We start from the raw sequence: 13,096 nt of genomic DNA on the forward strand, positions 1-13,096 counted from the left end.
AAATAAAAGGGATGAGCCCTGACCAGTTTGGCTCAGTGGATACAGCATCAGCCTGCAGACTGAGGGGTCCCAGATTTGATTCTGGTCAAGGACAATTACTTTGGTTGTGGGCACATCCCCAGTGGGGTGTGTGTGCAGGAGGCAGCTAATCGATGTTTCTCTCTCATTCATGCTTCTAACTCTCTATCCCTCTCCCTATCTGTAAAAAAATCAATAAAATTATGTTTTTAAAAATAAATAAAGTAAAATAAAGGGATGATCCCAGATTAGCCAGGAGGGCTCCATGTAATCAAAGGGGTTCTTTAAAGTGTGAAGACCAGCCTTCGCTGGCTTTAAAGTTGGAAGTGAGTCAAGACACAGAGCATGTAGGCCGCCCAGAAAAGCTGGAAAAGACAAGAACATGGGTTCAGCCCCTAAAGCCCCCAGAAAGGAAAGCAGCCCTACAGTCAGACTCGGACAGAACCGGAAGATAACACGTTTGTGCTGTCTAAGCCACCAAGCGTATGGCCCTTGGTTATAGCAGCAATGAGAAGCGGAGGTAGTAATTTATGTACAAGAACCCCTAACGATGATGCTAACATTCTTTCTGAACTGAGGCGAGAAAATCAAACACTCGCTCACCTTTTTGTAGGTCTTTTCTTCGTTTTGTTTTCCAGGTGCTGCATCTCCACTGTCCCCAGCTGACGACATCTGCAAGAGAAAAGAGTCCCTATCTGAATTTACATGTCCTCCCAGATATAATATGCCAATAACGCTGCTAACCAAGAGCATCTATTTTGGTTAAGGACATCTTTGTTGTTTATTGCTGCTATCTCCAAGAAAGGAAGAGATTTCTCAGAATACTAAAAAAAGAAAGAAAAAGAAAAATCAGTGGTCCCCAATCTTTCCAAAATAAGTCTTTACTTCTAAATCATTTTAGTAGCATACTTTACTCCATAGGAAAGATGCTATGGAAGTCCAACCCATAAAGTTTCTTTCTACAAAGACTTTTAATTTTTTTCTTCCTTCTGGTTATGGGTGCTTCCTGTACAAATATCTGGAAAGTACCAAAAAACAAGAACCAGAACACACAATTACTCAATTCTACGGCCCCTGGGCAACTCCACCATTATGGCATATTTGCTGCCACATCTTGTTCCATTCATCTGCATACTGAATATATTATAATATCATCTCACCCAGCATTTTTCACTGGACATTTATGTGATAAGCATTTTCCCATCTGATTATAAAAATCCCATTGTAAGGATACATTTTTTTCTAGCTGCAAAATATCACTGTGCAAACACAGTTGTGTGCTATTAAAGGATAGCAGATGTGGTCCAAGGATTTTGCCTGTACAAATGAGTATTTTATGTTTCTGTCTTTGTTCAACTTCAATGTTTTCTTGGACTAGATTTCTAGAAATACTAGGCCATTATAAAACTGAAATTTCTTGGCTGGCCGGTTAGCTCAGTTGGTTAGAGTGTGGTGCTAATAAAACTGAAAGTTCTTGCCCAGTTGGTGTAGCTCAGTGGTTGAGAGTCAACCTATGAACTAGGAGTTGTGGACTAGATCCCCAGTAGGGGGGCATGCAGGAGGCTGATGAATGGTTCTCTCTTACTATTAATGTTTCTCTCTCTCTCTCTCTCTCTCTCTCTCTCTCTCTCTCTTTCTCTCTCTCTCTCTCCTTCTCTGAAATCAATAAAAATATATATTTTTCATTGAGAATTCTTACTACATAATGCTAAATTTATTTCTAAAAAGAATATACCCATTTATGCTAGTAGCAATGAGTGGGCACTGATTTCATTACATGTTTAGTAATCACCATTATAATTTTAATTACCTTTCTAATTTGACAGGTTAAGAAAGCATCTCTTATTTTTAAAAAAATATATATTTTTATTGATTTTTTACAGAGAGAAAGGGAGAGAGATAGAGAGCTAGAAACTTCATTGAGAGAGAAACATCAACCAGCTGCCTCTTGCACACCCCCTAACAGGGATGTGACCGAAACCAATGTACATGCCCCTGACCGGAATCGAACCTGGGACCTTTCAGTCTGCAGAGCGATGCTCTACCACTGAGCCAAACCGGTTTCGGCGCATCTCCTATTTTTAATCAGCATCTTTAAAATTGTTAAGGAAGGTTAACATTGTTTGCATATCTTTTTCTTTTTTTTTTTAGCTCTTTGCATTTCTTCCAAAACTCAAAAGTTTTCTATTGTTTTGTCCATTTATCTAGTAAAAGTATTAGTGTTTTAGGTGGTTTTTATTTCCTTTTTGATTTTTACGTGTTAAGATTATTAATCTGTTTGCAAGCACGTTATGAATATTTTACATATTGCTATCTTTAAATTTGTTTTATAATTATGACAGAGAAGTTTAACATTTTTCACACTCAAAACTACGGACTATCTTTTTGGTTTCTTCCAATGCTTTTAATTTTTTTTTTTTTTTTTTTTTTTTTTTTTTTTTTTTTTTTTTTTTTACAGAGAGGAAAGGAGAGAGATAGAGAGCTAGAAACATCGATGAGAGAGAGACATCGACCAGCTGCCTCCTGCAACCAATGTACATGCCCTTGACTGGAATCGAACCCGGGACCCTTCAGTCTGCAGGCTCTATCCACTGAGTCAAACTAGTTTCGGCGGTTTCTTCCAATGCTTTTAAATGAATTTTTTTTGGGGGGGAGAGATCAGATGTATTTATTTCTCTCACTTCTTAATGATAAAGTTTTTCTTCATTTAAATTTTAATTCATTTGAATGTTTAAAACCAGTTCCGTATGTGTAAACAAGGGTACTACATAATCAGGGAACCTAGCTACAAAAGGCCTCATCTTAAATTGCAGGAAGAGCATTCTATGCACCAAGAAGGGGTAAAACTTCTTTCTCATAAGCCTTAGAAGCACATTGTAAATCTTGGGCTTTTAACAAACATATTGTAATAAACTTAGTACGTGCGAAACCTACGAATTGGCCAGCTGCTTCCCCGCATTGGAACTAAACGCCTGAGTTTACTACTCACCCTTTCATGATCTTGAAGAGACCTCTTCCTATTCTTTCTCTGACCTCAGCTCTTCGGAGTTACGCCCCCTCACTCCCTCTGCTTCAGATACATTTGTTGTTTCTCAAACACATCAGCACGCTGCTGCAGTAAGGTTTCCACCTTAGCTATTCCCTCTGCCTGAACAGTCAAGCATAAACCTCTGCTTCAGGTCTTCGCTTAAATGCCAACTCCTGTTTGCCGCTTAGCTTGACCATCCCATTGTAAACTGCAACCTGTTCAGCTCCTCCCTGCCCTCGCACTCCCGATCCCCTTACCTCGCCTTCGCTTTTCAGTTTTCTGTGTCTAACATACTATCCAGTTTCCTTATTTATTATAAGTGGGGTGTTTTTTTTTGTTTTGGTCTGTCTCCTTCTGAAGAATTTAATCTTCCCAAACAGGAATTTGAATCTGTTTTGTTCACTAATGTACTTCAAACACTTAAAACTTTACCTGGCACCTCGTAGGCGCTTAATAAATTGTAGAATAAGTGAATAAATGTATTGATAAGGAAGATAAGATGCCATCAGCTCAATGTAGGCACACCTGACTCCTTTGGTCGGAGTGTTTTGTACTTGGGAGGAGAGCTGACCCCCTGAGGGGAGGTGATGACATTACTGAGGAGTCAGACACCATCAGTCACACTGTGTGCAGGGCACCTTGAAAGGTGCCAGGGGATGGCATCATTAGGTAGCCAGACTGGAATAAATGGCGATATTAACCCCTTATAATGTTCTCCATCAACGAAAAGGACTTTTTAGGCTACAGTTATGTCAGTAGAAATAATCTCCATGTAGGATTTAAATTATTTTTTAAAAATGTAAACTGTTACTGAATATGCCACATTTTCATTTTTCTGGCATAACTACTCTCAACTTATCTGCAAATTAATTTGGGATTATTAAGTTTTAAAAAATATGCAAAGGGCTCCTTGATTATTTTAATCAAACATGATTATTCATTGTTTTCAATCACTTAAAAATTTTAAAGGCAAAATTGTGTTTATCGTAAGAAAAGCAAAACATGTACTTTGTTTGAAAAAAATATAAAGAAGAAAATAAAACTATCACCTTTAATCCAACTACCCAGAAATAATAATTGTTAATATTTGGTTATTTCGCCATTTAATCTTTTCTAAATGTGTGTGTGTGTGTGTGTGTGTGTGTGTTTGTTTGTTTTTTAACAAAACTGGAATCATATATTATATACAATTTTGTATTTGCCCTTTTCACTTAACCATTGTATCACTAAATATTATTTAGAAATAATTTCAAAAGTCTAAATAACAAAGCTATAAAATTTTATCATATTTTAATATTTATGAATAGACATTTGGGATGCATCCTATTTTTCTATGAAAAATTAAACTGTACTCTGTTTTCATACCAACATCATGTGTACTTAGAGCTGCCACAGCTTCCCAGAACAATGACTACGGGGTAAAACACCGTATCTACTTTAAATCTCTACCAGCATCAGGTATTTTCATTTTAAATCAAACAAAACATTTTGCCAATTTAACTTTGGGCAAAAATATCCATCTTATTTTGCATTTGAATGATTAATTGTAAGGATGAACATTTTTGGTCACATTCATTTCTTTATATTTTTCGAGTGAATTGCCTATACAAATCTTCAGCTCATTTCTATTTTAGGTTGTATTTGTGTCTCCAATTTAGTTTGAAGTAAGGATAAGAAAGAAAGATAGGATTTTTCTCTAAACTTCAACTCTTTAATAGGGCCAACAGAATGGACACTTCCTTAAAGAATGCAATTTCAGAATAGACTGTGGAATCTTAGAGGGAAGGCAGGGGTGGGTGGGAAGAGATCAACTAAAGAACTTGTATGCATATAAGCATAACCCATGGACACAGGCAACAGTGCGGTGAAGGCCTGGGATGGGGAGGGGGAGGAAAGGGAGGGTGGACGGGAGGTGGGGGGTCACTAGAAAGGGTCAATAAGGGGAAAAAAGGGGACATATGTAATACTTTCAACAATAAAGATTTTTTTTTAAAGAATGCCATTTCAGTAACTTTACTTCTAAGACTTTGCAGCTTTTAAAACCAAAAAACTTCAAGAGAAACTCTTTAAAAAAAAACACACCCATAATGAAGAGCTGGCTGATTGGCATGAATAAAGGACAGATGATGAGAAGGTCTGTTTTATTCTTTTGTAAATCACCCTAATGGACAGCAGAGGAGAGAAGAAGGTCAACTTCTGTTTTGTTTTTTAAATTATTTACCTTAAGCAGCACAAAACAGATAACAATGATAAAGGGAGTTCATGAAATGTCACCTGGATTCAAAGGTGTTTTGTTTTTGTTTTTTCTGTGGGTGATGCTTAACAAAGGTCACACGAACCTATGGACCAGGGCACCCGTGTTGGAGAGACAAACGAGATGCTTAGGATGACCCGGTAAACTGCAAACGGCTATTAAAATGGTTACAGTGCAATTACTCTTTGTTCTTAGACTTGCTATGTTCCTGCACCAGTGAAGTGCATGGCTTATAATTATGGAAGTCAAGGTAAGTATGGATTAAAAACATTGTTTTCAAAAACACTATATCATATATATATCTCTGTGTATACATAAGAGGAAGGAGAAAAATTCATAGAAATACTGGTGATTACCTCCAGATGATGTGATTACGAATGCTTTGGTTCATAAAATTATAGAGGCTTAAGGGGTACAATTCTATAGTACTGTTTTAGTACATCTGTATATTGTACTGTTTTTTCACCACCCCAAATTATGTCTTTTTCCATCACCGTTTATTTCATCCCCTTACCCTCTCCTACCCTCCTCCCCCATTGCCATTTCCCTCTGGTGATAACCATACTGTTGTCTATGAGGTATTTTTTTCTTGCTTTATCCCTTCACCTCTTCCATCCAGCCCCCCACCCTCTCCCTTCTGACAGCTGTCAGTCTGTTCTCTGTCCAAATATTCTGCACTGAGCACTGCTATACTTAAGAACATGGAAAATACTAATGCTATTAAAAATGTCACCAAAACCGGTTTGGCTTAAGTGGATAGAGCGTGGGTCTGCAACTGAAAGGTCCCAGGTTCGATTCCGGTCAAGGGCATGTACCTTGGTTTCGGGCACATCCCCCAATAGGGGGTGTACAGGAGGCAGCTGGTCGATGTTTCTTTCTCATCGATGTTTCTAACTGTCTATCCTTCACCCTTCCTCTCTGCAAAAAATCAATAAAATATATATATATTTAAAATGTAACTACACACAATAGCTAATAACAGAGATCACATCTGTGCACTGCCCCCTTAGGGAGACTGATGTTCAAAACATATCCTGTTTCCATTTGCTTCTGCTTATTTAAAATTTGATAATGCTGATGTTAAAGGCCATGAACTAGATATAGGATTTGGAATATTTGTTAATAAGTATAAAATAAAAGAGGGAGGGGCTCTATAATGAGGTAGTTGGGATGAATTAAAAACAGAGACCATATTTCCTTACCTTAGTAAGTGAAACGGCAAGTCATCTGTTGTTGGTGGTGATGGGCAGCTTGTTCATTGTTGAGACTGTCTTCCTTCCCAGGTTCCTGTTAAAATAGAAATCACCGGTCATTACTTTTTCCTGTCTCCACCTCATCCCTCCAAAAGGACCACAGGTGGCTCCTGGGACACCTACAATGCCATAGGTAAATGGACATTAAAGGAAGGCATGTGTGAGAGGGGAAAACAAAGGTGGGAGAACCAGATGCAGCAGCAGCTCTGGCAATGCATAGAATGTAAGCCACGCGACTCGGTGCAGGCTCAGTTTCACTCTGAGATTCCTAGTGGGCACAGCCAAGGAGGAAATGACCAGTTACCTAAATGCCCAATGTCTGTGAGATAAAAGCAAACCAGTTGCTCAAGTGAACCACAGGGTTGGGGGAATTGAGGCTAGAGCAGCAGTGTCTTCTGGGGGGCTCCCTGGAGGAGACCGTATGTGAAGTGTGATGGACCCTGTTGTACATCAGTGGTGATTTTCATGGGTGTTATTTGGATGATGCAACAATTCAACAAGCATCCCTTGGTATAATAATGTTTTTATACAGGAGATAATATACTCATGGCAACCCATTTGAAAACAGAGAGATGTATAAAGAATGGTAAAGACCCACTTGTATTTGCCTACTCAGAGATAACCTATATTAACAGTTTGTTGTATATCCCTTTCGAAATCTTCCCTATGTTAATTTACACACACACACACACACACACACACACACACACACACACACACACACTTCTTTCTTCATACTCTTACCAATATGTTGGAATTTTTTATTTCAAATCTATGTATCTGTCCCATTTTTAAATAACTGTAACATACTCCACAAGATGGATATACCATCATTCAATCAACGGCTTCCTCCTGATGAACATTCAGACTTGTCTCCGGGTTTGCTACCACCACCAGAGCAGGAATAAACAGCCATATTCAAATATCTTTAAAGTTCTAGTCCTTTCATTTCTGTGGGAAAAAGTCCTGGAAGTTGGGTCCAAGTAGGCACATGAACTACTTGAAGGTCCACAGCTACATTCCTCTCTCTATAAAGGCTGAAGCAATCAGTCAGTTCAATGGTGCGGGGAGAGTACCTGCTTATTGACATATTGTTGGCACTGGATGGCTGCCACCTTTAAATGTTTGCCAACCTCACGGGCAGATCATGACTTCTCAGTTGTTTTAATTTTCATTCCCTTGTTGCTAATGGGGCTGATCCTTTTCACAGGTTTCCTAGTAATTTAGATTTCCAGGGCATGCCCTTCTCATATTTTCTACTGTGCTGTTTATCTTTTTCCCTTTTACAATCAATGTGAAAGATGTCCCAGTATATTAAATACCAACTCTGCCACATAAATTGTAAGCTACTGTTAATCTCTTGCCTTCATTTATATTGTCTTGTCATGTAGACATTTTTAATATTTACATAGTCAAATATGCTAATTTTTCCTATATGGATTGTGGATTTACTATCTTACTTGGGCAGTTTCCCCCAACCCGATGCCATGCATGTATTCTCCTATATTTTCCTTTTTAAAAAAAAAATATATTTTATTGATTTTTTACAGAGAGGAAAGGAGAGAGATAGAGAGCTAGAAACGTCGATGAGAGAGAAACGTCGACCAGCTGCCTCTTGCACACCCCCTACTGGGGATGTGCCCGCAACCAACATACATGCCCCTGACCGGAATCGAACCTGGGACCTTTCAGTCTGCAAACCGACGCTCTACCACTGAGCCAAACCAGTTTTGGCATATATTTTCCATTTTAAACATTAGGTCTTTACTCCAAATGGAACCTAACCTCATTGTCTCCCAGGTAGGCAACTAATTGCCCCAACATCATTTTCCTTATAATCTATCTTTTCCTTACTGGAAAGGCATGCTACTTTTAACAAATATCACCTTTTCCGAGATACTGCAATCTATTTCTGGACTCTTTACTACGTCCCACGATTTGCTCATTGATTCCTGAGCTAATATCATACTGCAATATGGTGGTATACTTTGATAGCTATTGGTGCAGGTCCCATCTATTTTTCTTCTGAGTTTAGTAACTTTTCACATTTATATTTTTAGATGGACTTTAAAATCATATTGATTGATCTGACAATCTGTCCCCCTTCTAAGTTGGGATTCTGACTGGAGTTATATTTAATTTATATACTAAATTAGAATTGATCTTTTTTGGAATTTTGAGTTTTCTTATTCAAAACTCAAATATATAAATATATATATAAAATAACTTTTACTACCATCTGACTTTTTGGATTTGTCTAATGTCTTACTAAATTCATTTCCAAATATTTTAGTTTGTCACTCTTTTAAATAGGGACTTTTCTATTTCCCTTTTTAACTAGTTATTAACTCAAAGAAAGAACAGTAATTTGGCTTCATCTATTTTCTTCCCAGACCTGTTACCAAGCCCACTTACCAGGTTTTAAAACATCGTAACCAGAATCTCAATCACAATATTTATACAGCTTGTTCCTATGTCTTTTCTTATTGCATTCTCTCACCTTCTACAACAATGCTGAGTAACAGCAGTTGAGTAACAGTAGTAGTACCAGGCATTTATAACATATGTAATAAACTTCATGTTTATTAGGAATGTCTGTTCAATTATATCAAATGCGTTTTCTGCATCAGTTGATATAATGGTCATACAATGTTCTTTATTCTGTTGTGTCAATATGCAACACTGAGAGATTTCATAATGCAAAATCATCCTTGTATTTCTAGAATAAACACTAACTTGGATTCTAATTTGCTACCATTTTAAAAAGGGCATTTTCATGATTCAAATTAAATGATTGTTGTTTCATCTTTATCCGGCTTTGGTATTAGGAATAAGTACTTTTCATAAAGTTGAAAGGCTTTCTTTTTTATATGCACTCAGATTTTTTTAGAGTTATTAATTTCTTGGAATTTATTAATCTCTCTTTGGATTGAATTTTAGTAATTTACTCATTTTTTAGAAAATGATTAATTTTCTTTAGATTTTAAAACTTTTTGTCTTATATAAAGTTGTGAATAACATTTTCTTACTGAATTCTTTTAATCCATTTGGGATCTAAGTAATGTATTTTCCCTTATTTCTGATGTGATGTGTGTGTGTGTGTGTGTGTGTGTGTGTGTTTGTGTGCATATACCATATATATTTATACTGTATGCACTGTATATACATATTCTTAATGTATATATAATGTGTATATTTTTAATGAAAGTCAGATTTTCTTTATTTTTTTGTGGTCATTTCCATTAATTTAGCTTTTACTGTCAATATTCTTTCTTTTGGCTTATTTTATAAAACTTTAGATGCAACACTTAGTTTCCTTGTCATTCTTTCAAAAGCATAGTATCCAAAGCATTTAAGTTAGAAAGTACTTCTGACTATATTAACCATCCTATATAATAAAAGCCTAATAGGCAAATTGACTGAATGGCAGAACAACTGGCGGAACGACCGGTCGCTATAATGCACACTGACCACCAGGGGCAGACACTCAATGCAGGAGCTGCCTTTAGCTCACAGGCCCCAGAGGAGGTGATCTGCGGGCAGTGGCAGGGGGCAGGGCCGGCCAACGTGGGTGGTGTCAGACCAGCCAAGGTGGATGTGAGTGGAGGGTCCCCAATCACCCCGTCAGTTGCCCCACTGATTGGCCCTGATTTTCATTCAGGCCTAAGGACCCTATCTGTGCATAAATTTCATGCAGCAGGCCTCTAGTTTCCCTATAAATTTTTATGTGAAATGTTCTGTTTGATCAATTTCCAGATAACCTGTCATTTTGAATTTGATCTCTAATTTGATCAAGAAATCATCTATAAAAGAGTTTCATAATTTCAATTATTTATAGTTTAATTATTATACTTCATTGTCTGTTTCTTGTTTTACCACTGGAATCACAAAATAAAATGAAACAATTTTTTCCTCCCAGATTCATTAAGTTGTTTTTTATGGCCATAAAAATAGATTTCATAAATGTTCCATTGATACAAGGGGAAAATGTGCATTTTCTATTTATCAGGTACAAAAACAATATTTATTACCACTCTATATCATTATGGAAGAATACATTAAAATTCTCTAATATTTTTATGGTTTTATCCTAAGCTCCTGTATTTCTACTTTTTGGTTTTTGCCTTGAAATTTACATAACTATGCCTAAAATTTACATATCTAAGGGTGGGCATATAATAGTCTCCTTATGAATTGCACTTTTTATCCTTAGAAGTATCTTTTCTTATTTAATATTTTTGTCTAAGGTTCCATTTAGTTGATGCTAATATCCTCACTTTTGCTTTCCTTTTATGTGTATATGTTTGGCATATCCATTTCTTTATCTTCAGTTGTTCTGCTGTCATTTTATTTTAGCTGTGTTCCTTACAAATAGCTTAAAATTGGATTTTTGTCTTATTACTGCCAATCTAAAAGTCTTTGTCATTTTAAAGGGCACTTCAACAAATTCACACCTATTGTAATAAGACTGTATTTGGTTTGCTTTTTATAATATGTATCGTAATAAGACTGTATTTGTTTGCTTCTATAATATGTTTACTATTAGTGACATTTATTGTTACTACATTTATTTTTATTCATTCATTTTTTTTTTACTGGATTAATCAATTTATAATTCTATTTTCTTCCTAGTAATTAAAAAAATTATATTCTAAAATACTTGCTCTGTTATCTATTATTGAATCATTAAAACAATCTATTTTTTTTTATATTAAATAAAATGATGGCCATCCCCACAACCCAGACATTTTCCCCTCAGTTTACAGCAGTAGACAAGAGGACTTGCCATCCACATCACCTTTCCAGGAGGGGAGGATACTCACTACTGAGGACAAAGCCAGCAGACACCTCCAGCTCAGCCCCTTCAGGGTCTGCCTCTGCTGACAGCCACCTCACCCCAGGATGCAGCCTCCCTGGGGCAGCCCACATGCTGTGACTGAATGATGGGGGCAGCTCCCCACCAAGCTGGCCCCAGATTTGTGGGTCCCGCATGGGAGTTTGCCTTCTCCCTCTGCTTGCCCAACCATGCTTCCTCCCTTCTCCTTTCACAGGGTTAAGTTCATTAGCCTTCAAACTCTGTGGATTCAAAAATTGACAGAAATTTACTCCCTCAAGGTTCTGGTGTTAGAAGTCCAAAACCACGTTCCCCCTGAACCCTTGCATAGAATCCTTCTTTGCCTCTTTCTAGCTTCTGTTGGTGGCTACGGATCCTTGGCATTCCTTAGCTTGTGATGATGTTACTCCTATCTTTGTCTCTGTTGTTACACGAAGTTCTCTTGGTGTGTGTCTGTCTTCAAATGACATTCTTTTCGTATAAGGACATCAGTCATATGAGATTAGGACCCACCTTAATGACTTCTTCCTAACTTGATTAAATCTACAAAGACTATTTCCAAATAAAGTCATGTTTCATTTTGGGGGACACATTCAACTCATAATACGCGTTGACCCCTAAGAAACATTTTCACTCAAAAATCTATTCCATTGCTTGTGTCCAGGGAGCCCAACCCCTGCCATCTCTTAGCTCTTCTTGTTTATAGGAGGAAATAATTAAAATATTTTCACTCTCTCCCTGACTGCTCCTCTCCAAACTTTGAAATAGCTCCTCTGAGTTGACATGGCTCTGCTGTTTCAAGAAATCTTAATGAACAATTTATAGTTCACAGTCACATTATGACCACTTATTTAGACTTGACCATAAGTTTTATAAGATTCTTTGCTCATCATTGTTTCTTTGGCACTTCATCTTCCCCCACCCTGACACCTATGTTCTAATTCAATTTTCACTTGGTTGGAACACTTCTCAATAGCTTCCTTAGAAGGTAAGGATGGCCCAGCACATGGGTGGTCTACTCTGAGTTACTCCATGTCCATGTGCAATGTCACTCCAATGTCTTTCTTTTTCCCCCCTCTCATATATAACTAGATCTCTTGGCCAGCACAGGGTTCTTGGTTCACAGTCCTTTTCTTGTATCTCTCTAATAACATGGTATTGCTGTCTTTTTTGCTTCTTAGCTTACAGATGAGTCGTTTTAAGCTAGTCTGATGCTCCTGCATTGGTAACTTACTGGTTTTCTCTGTCTAGAAACCTATTAAAAAATTCCCTTGTAACGTTAAAAAAATTCCATAAGGATATATGTCTTTTTTTTTTTTTTTTCATTAATACTGCCCTGTAAAGGGGAACTAAAAAGAAGTTATTGCATAGAGATCTGATGAGTTGACTTAAGCCACGAATAATATTTAGGCTATCTAGACGAGGAATGAATAGAATTCATAACCTTCAGGCAGTCTTGCATGAATATTTTTTCTCATAACCAACTTTTGATAAGAGATGGGTGGTGGAACACTGAAAGTTATAGTCTCTGGCAAGTGCCTGGAATGCAGAAGTCCTAGTGGCCAAGTAAGGGCACAACCATAAGACTCAGGTCTCCTTGGGAAATGTATTTATATGTAACTTAACACGAGAATCCCAGTATGAACTTATTTTCTTAAATTATTTTTAACATTAAATAGAGCCAACTTATGGTGTCATAAGGTTAAACT

At 37.1% G+C, this 13,096-nt stretch overlaps 1 protein-coding gene across 1 annotated transcript in view; it reads right to left on the reverse strand.

Annotated features, from left to right (window-relative positions):
- The window catches only part of PIP5K1B (phosphatidylinositol-4-phosphate 5-kinase type 1 beta), a 280,318-nt gene that overhangs the window by 174,020 nt on the left and 93,202 nt on the right, over positions 1-13,096 (reverse strand). Inside the window, exons 2-3 of the mRNA XM_084899520.1 lie at positions 6,503-6,587; positions 622-690 (exon numbers count right to left, since the gene is read on the reverse strand). Of these exons, the coding sequence (XP_084755646.1) occupies positions 622-690 (69 nt within the window). The 5' untranslated portion in view covers positions 6,503-6,587. The remainder of the gene's footprint in view (positions 1-621; positions 691-6,502; positions 6,588-13,096) is intronic.

This window comes from Pipistrellus hanaki (genome assembly GCF_964339955.1).
Source record: "Pipistrellus hanaki genome assembly, chromosome: 11".
Classification (NCBI taxonomy): Eukaryota; Metazoa; Chordata; class Mammalia; order Chiroptera; family Vespertilionidae; genus Pipistrellus; species Pipistrellus hanaki.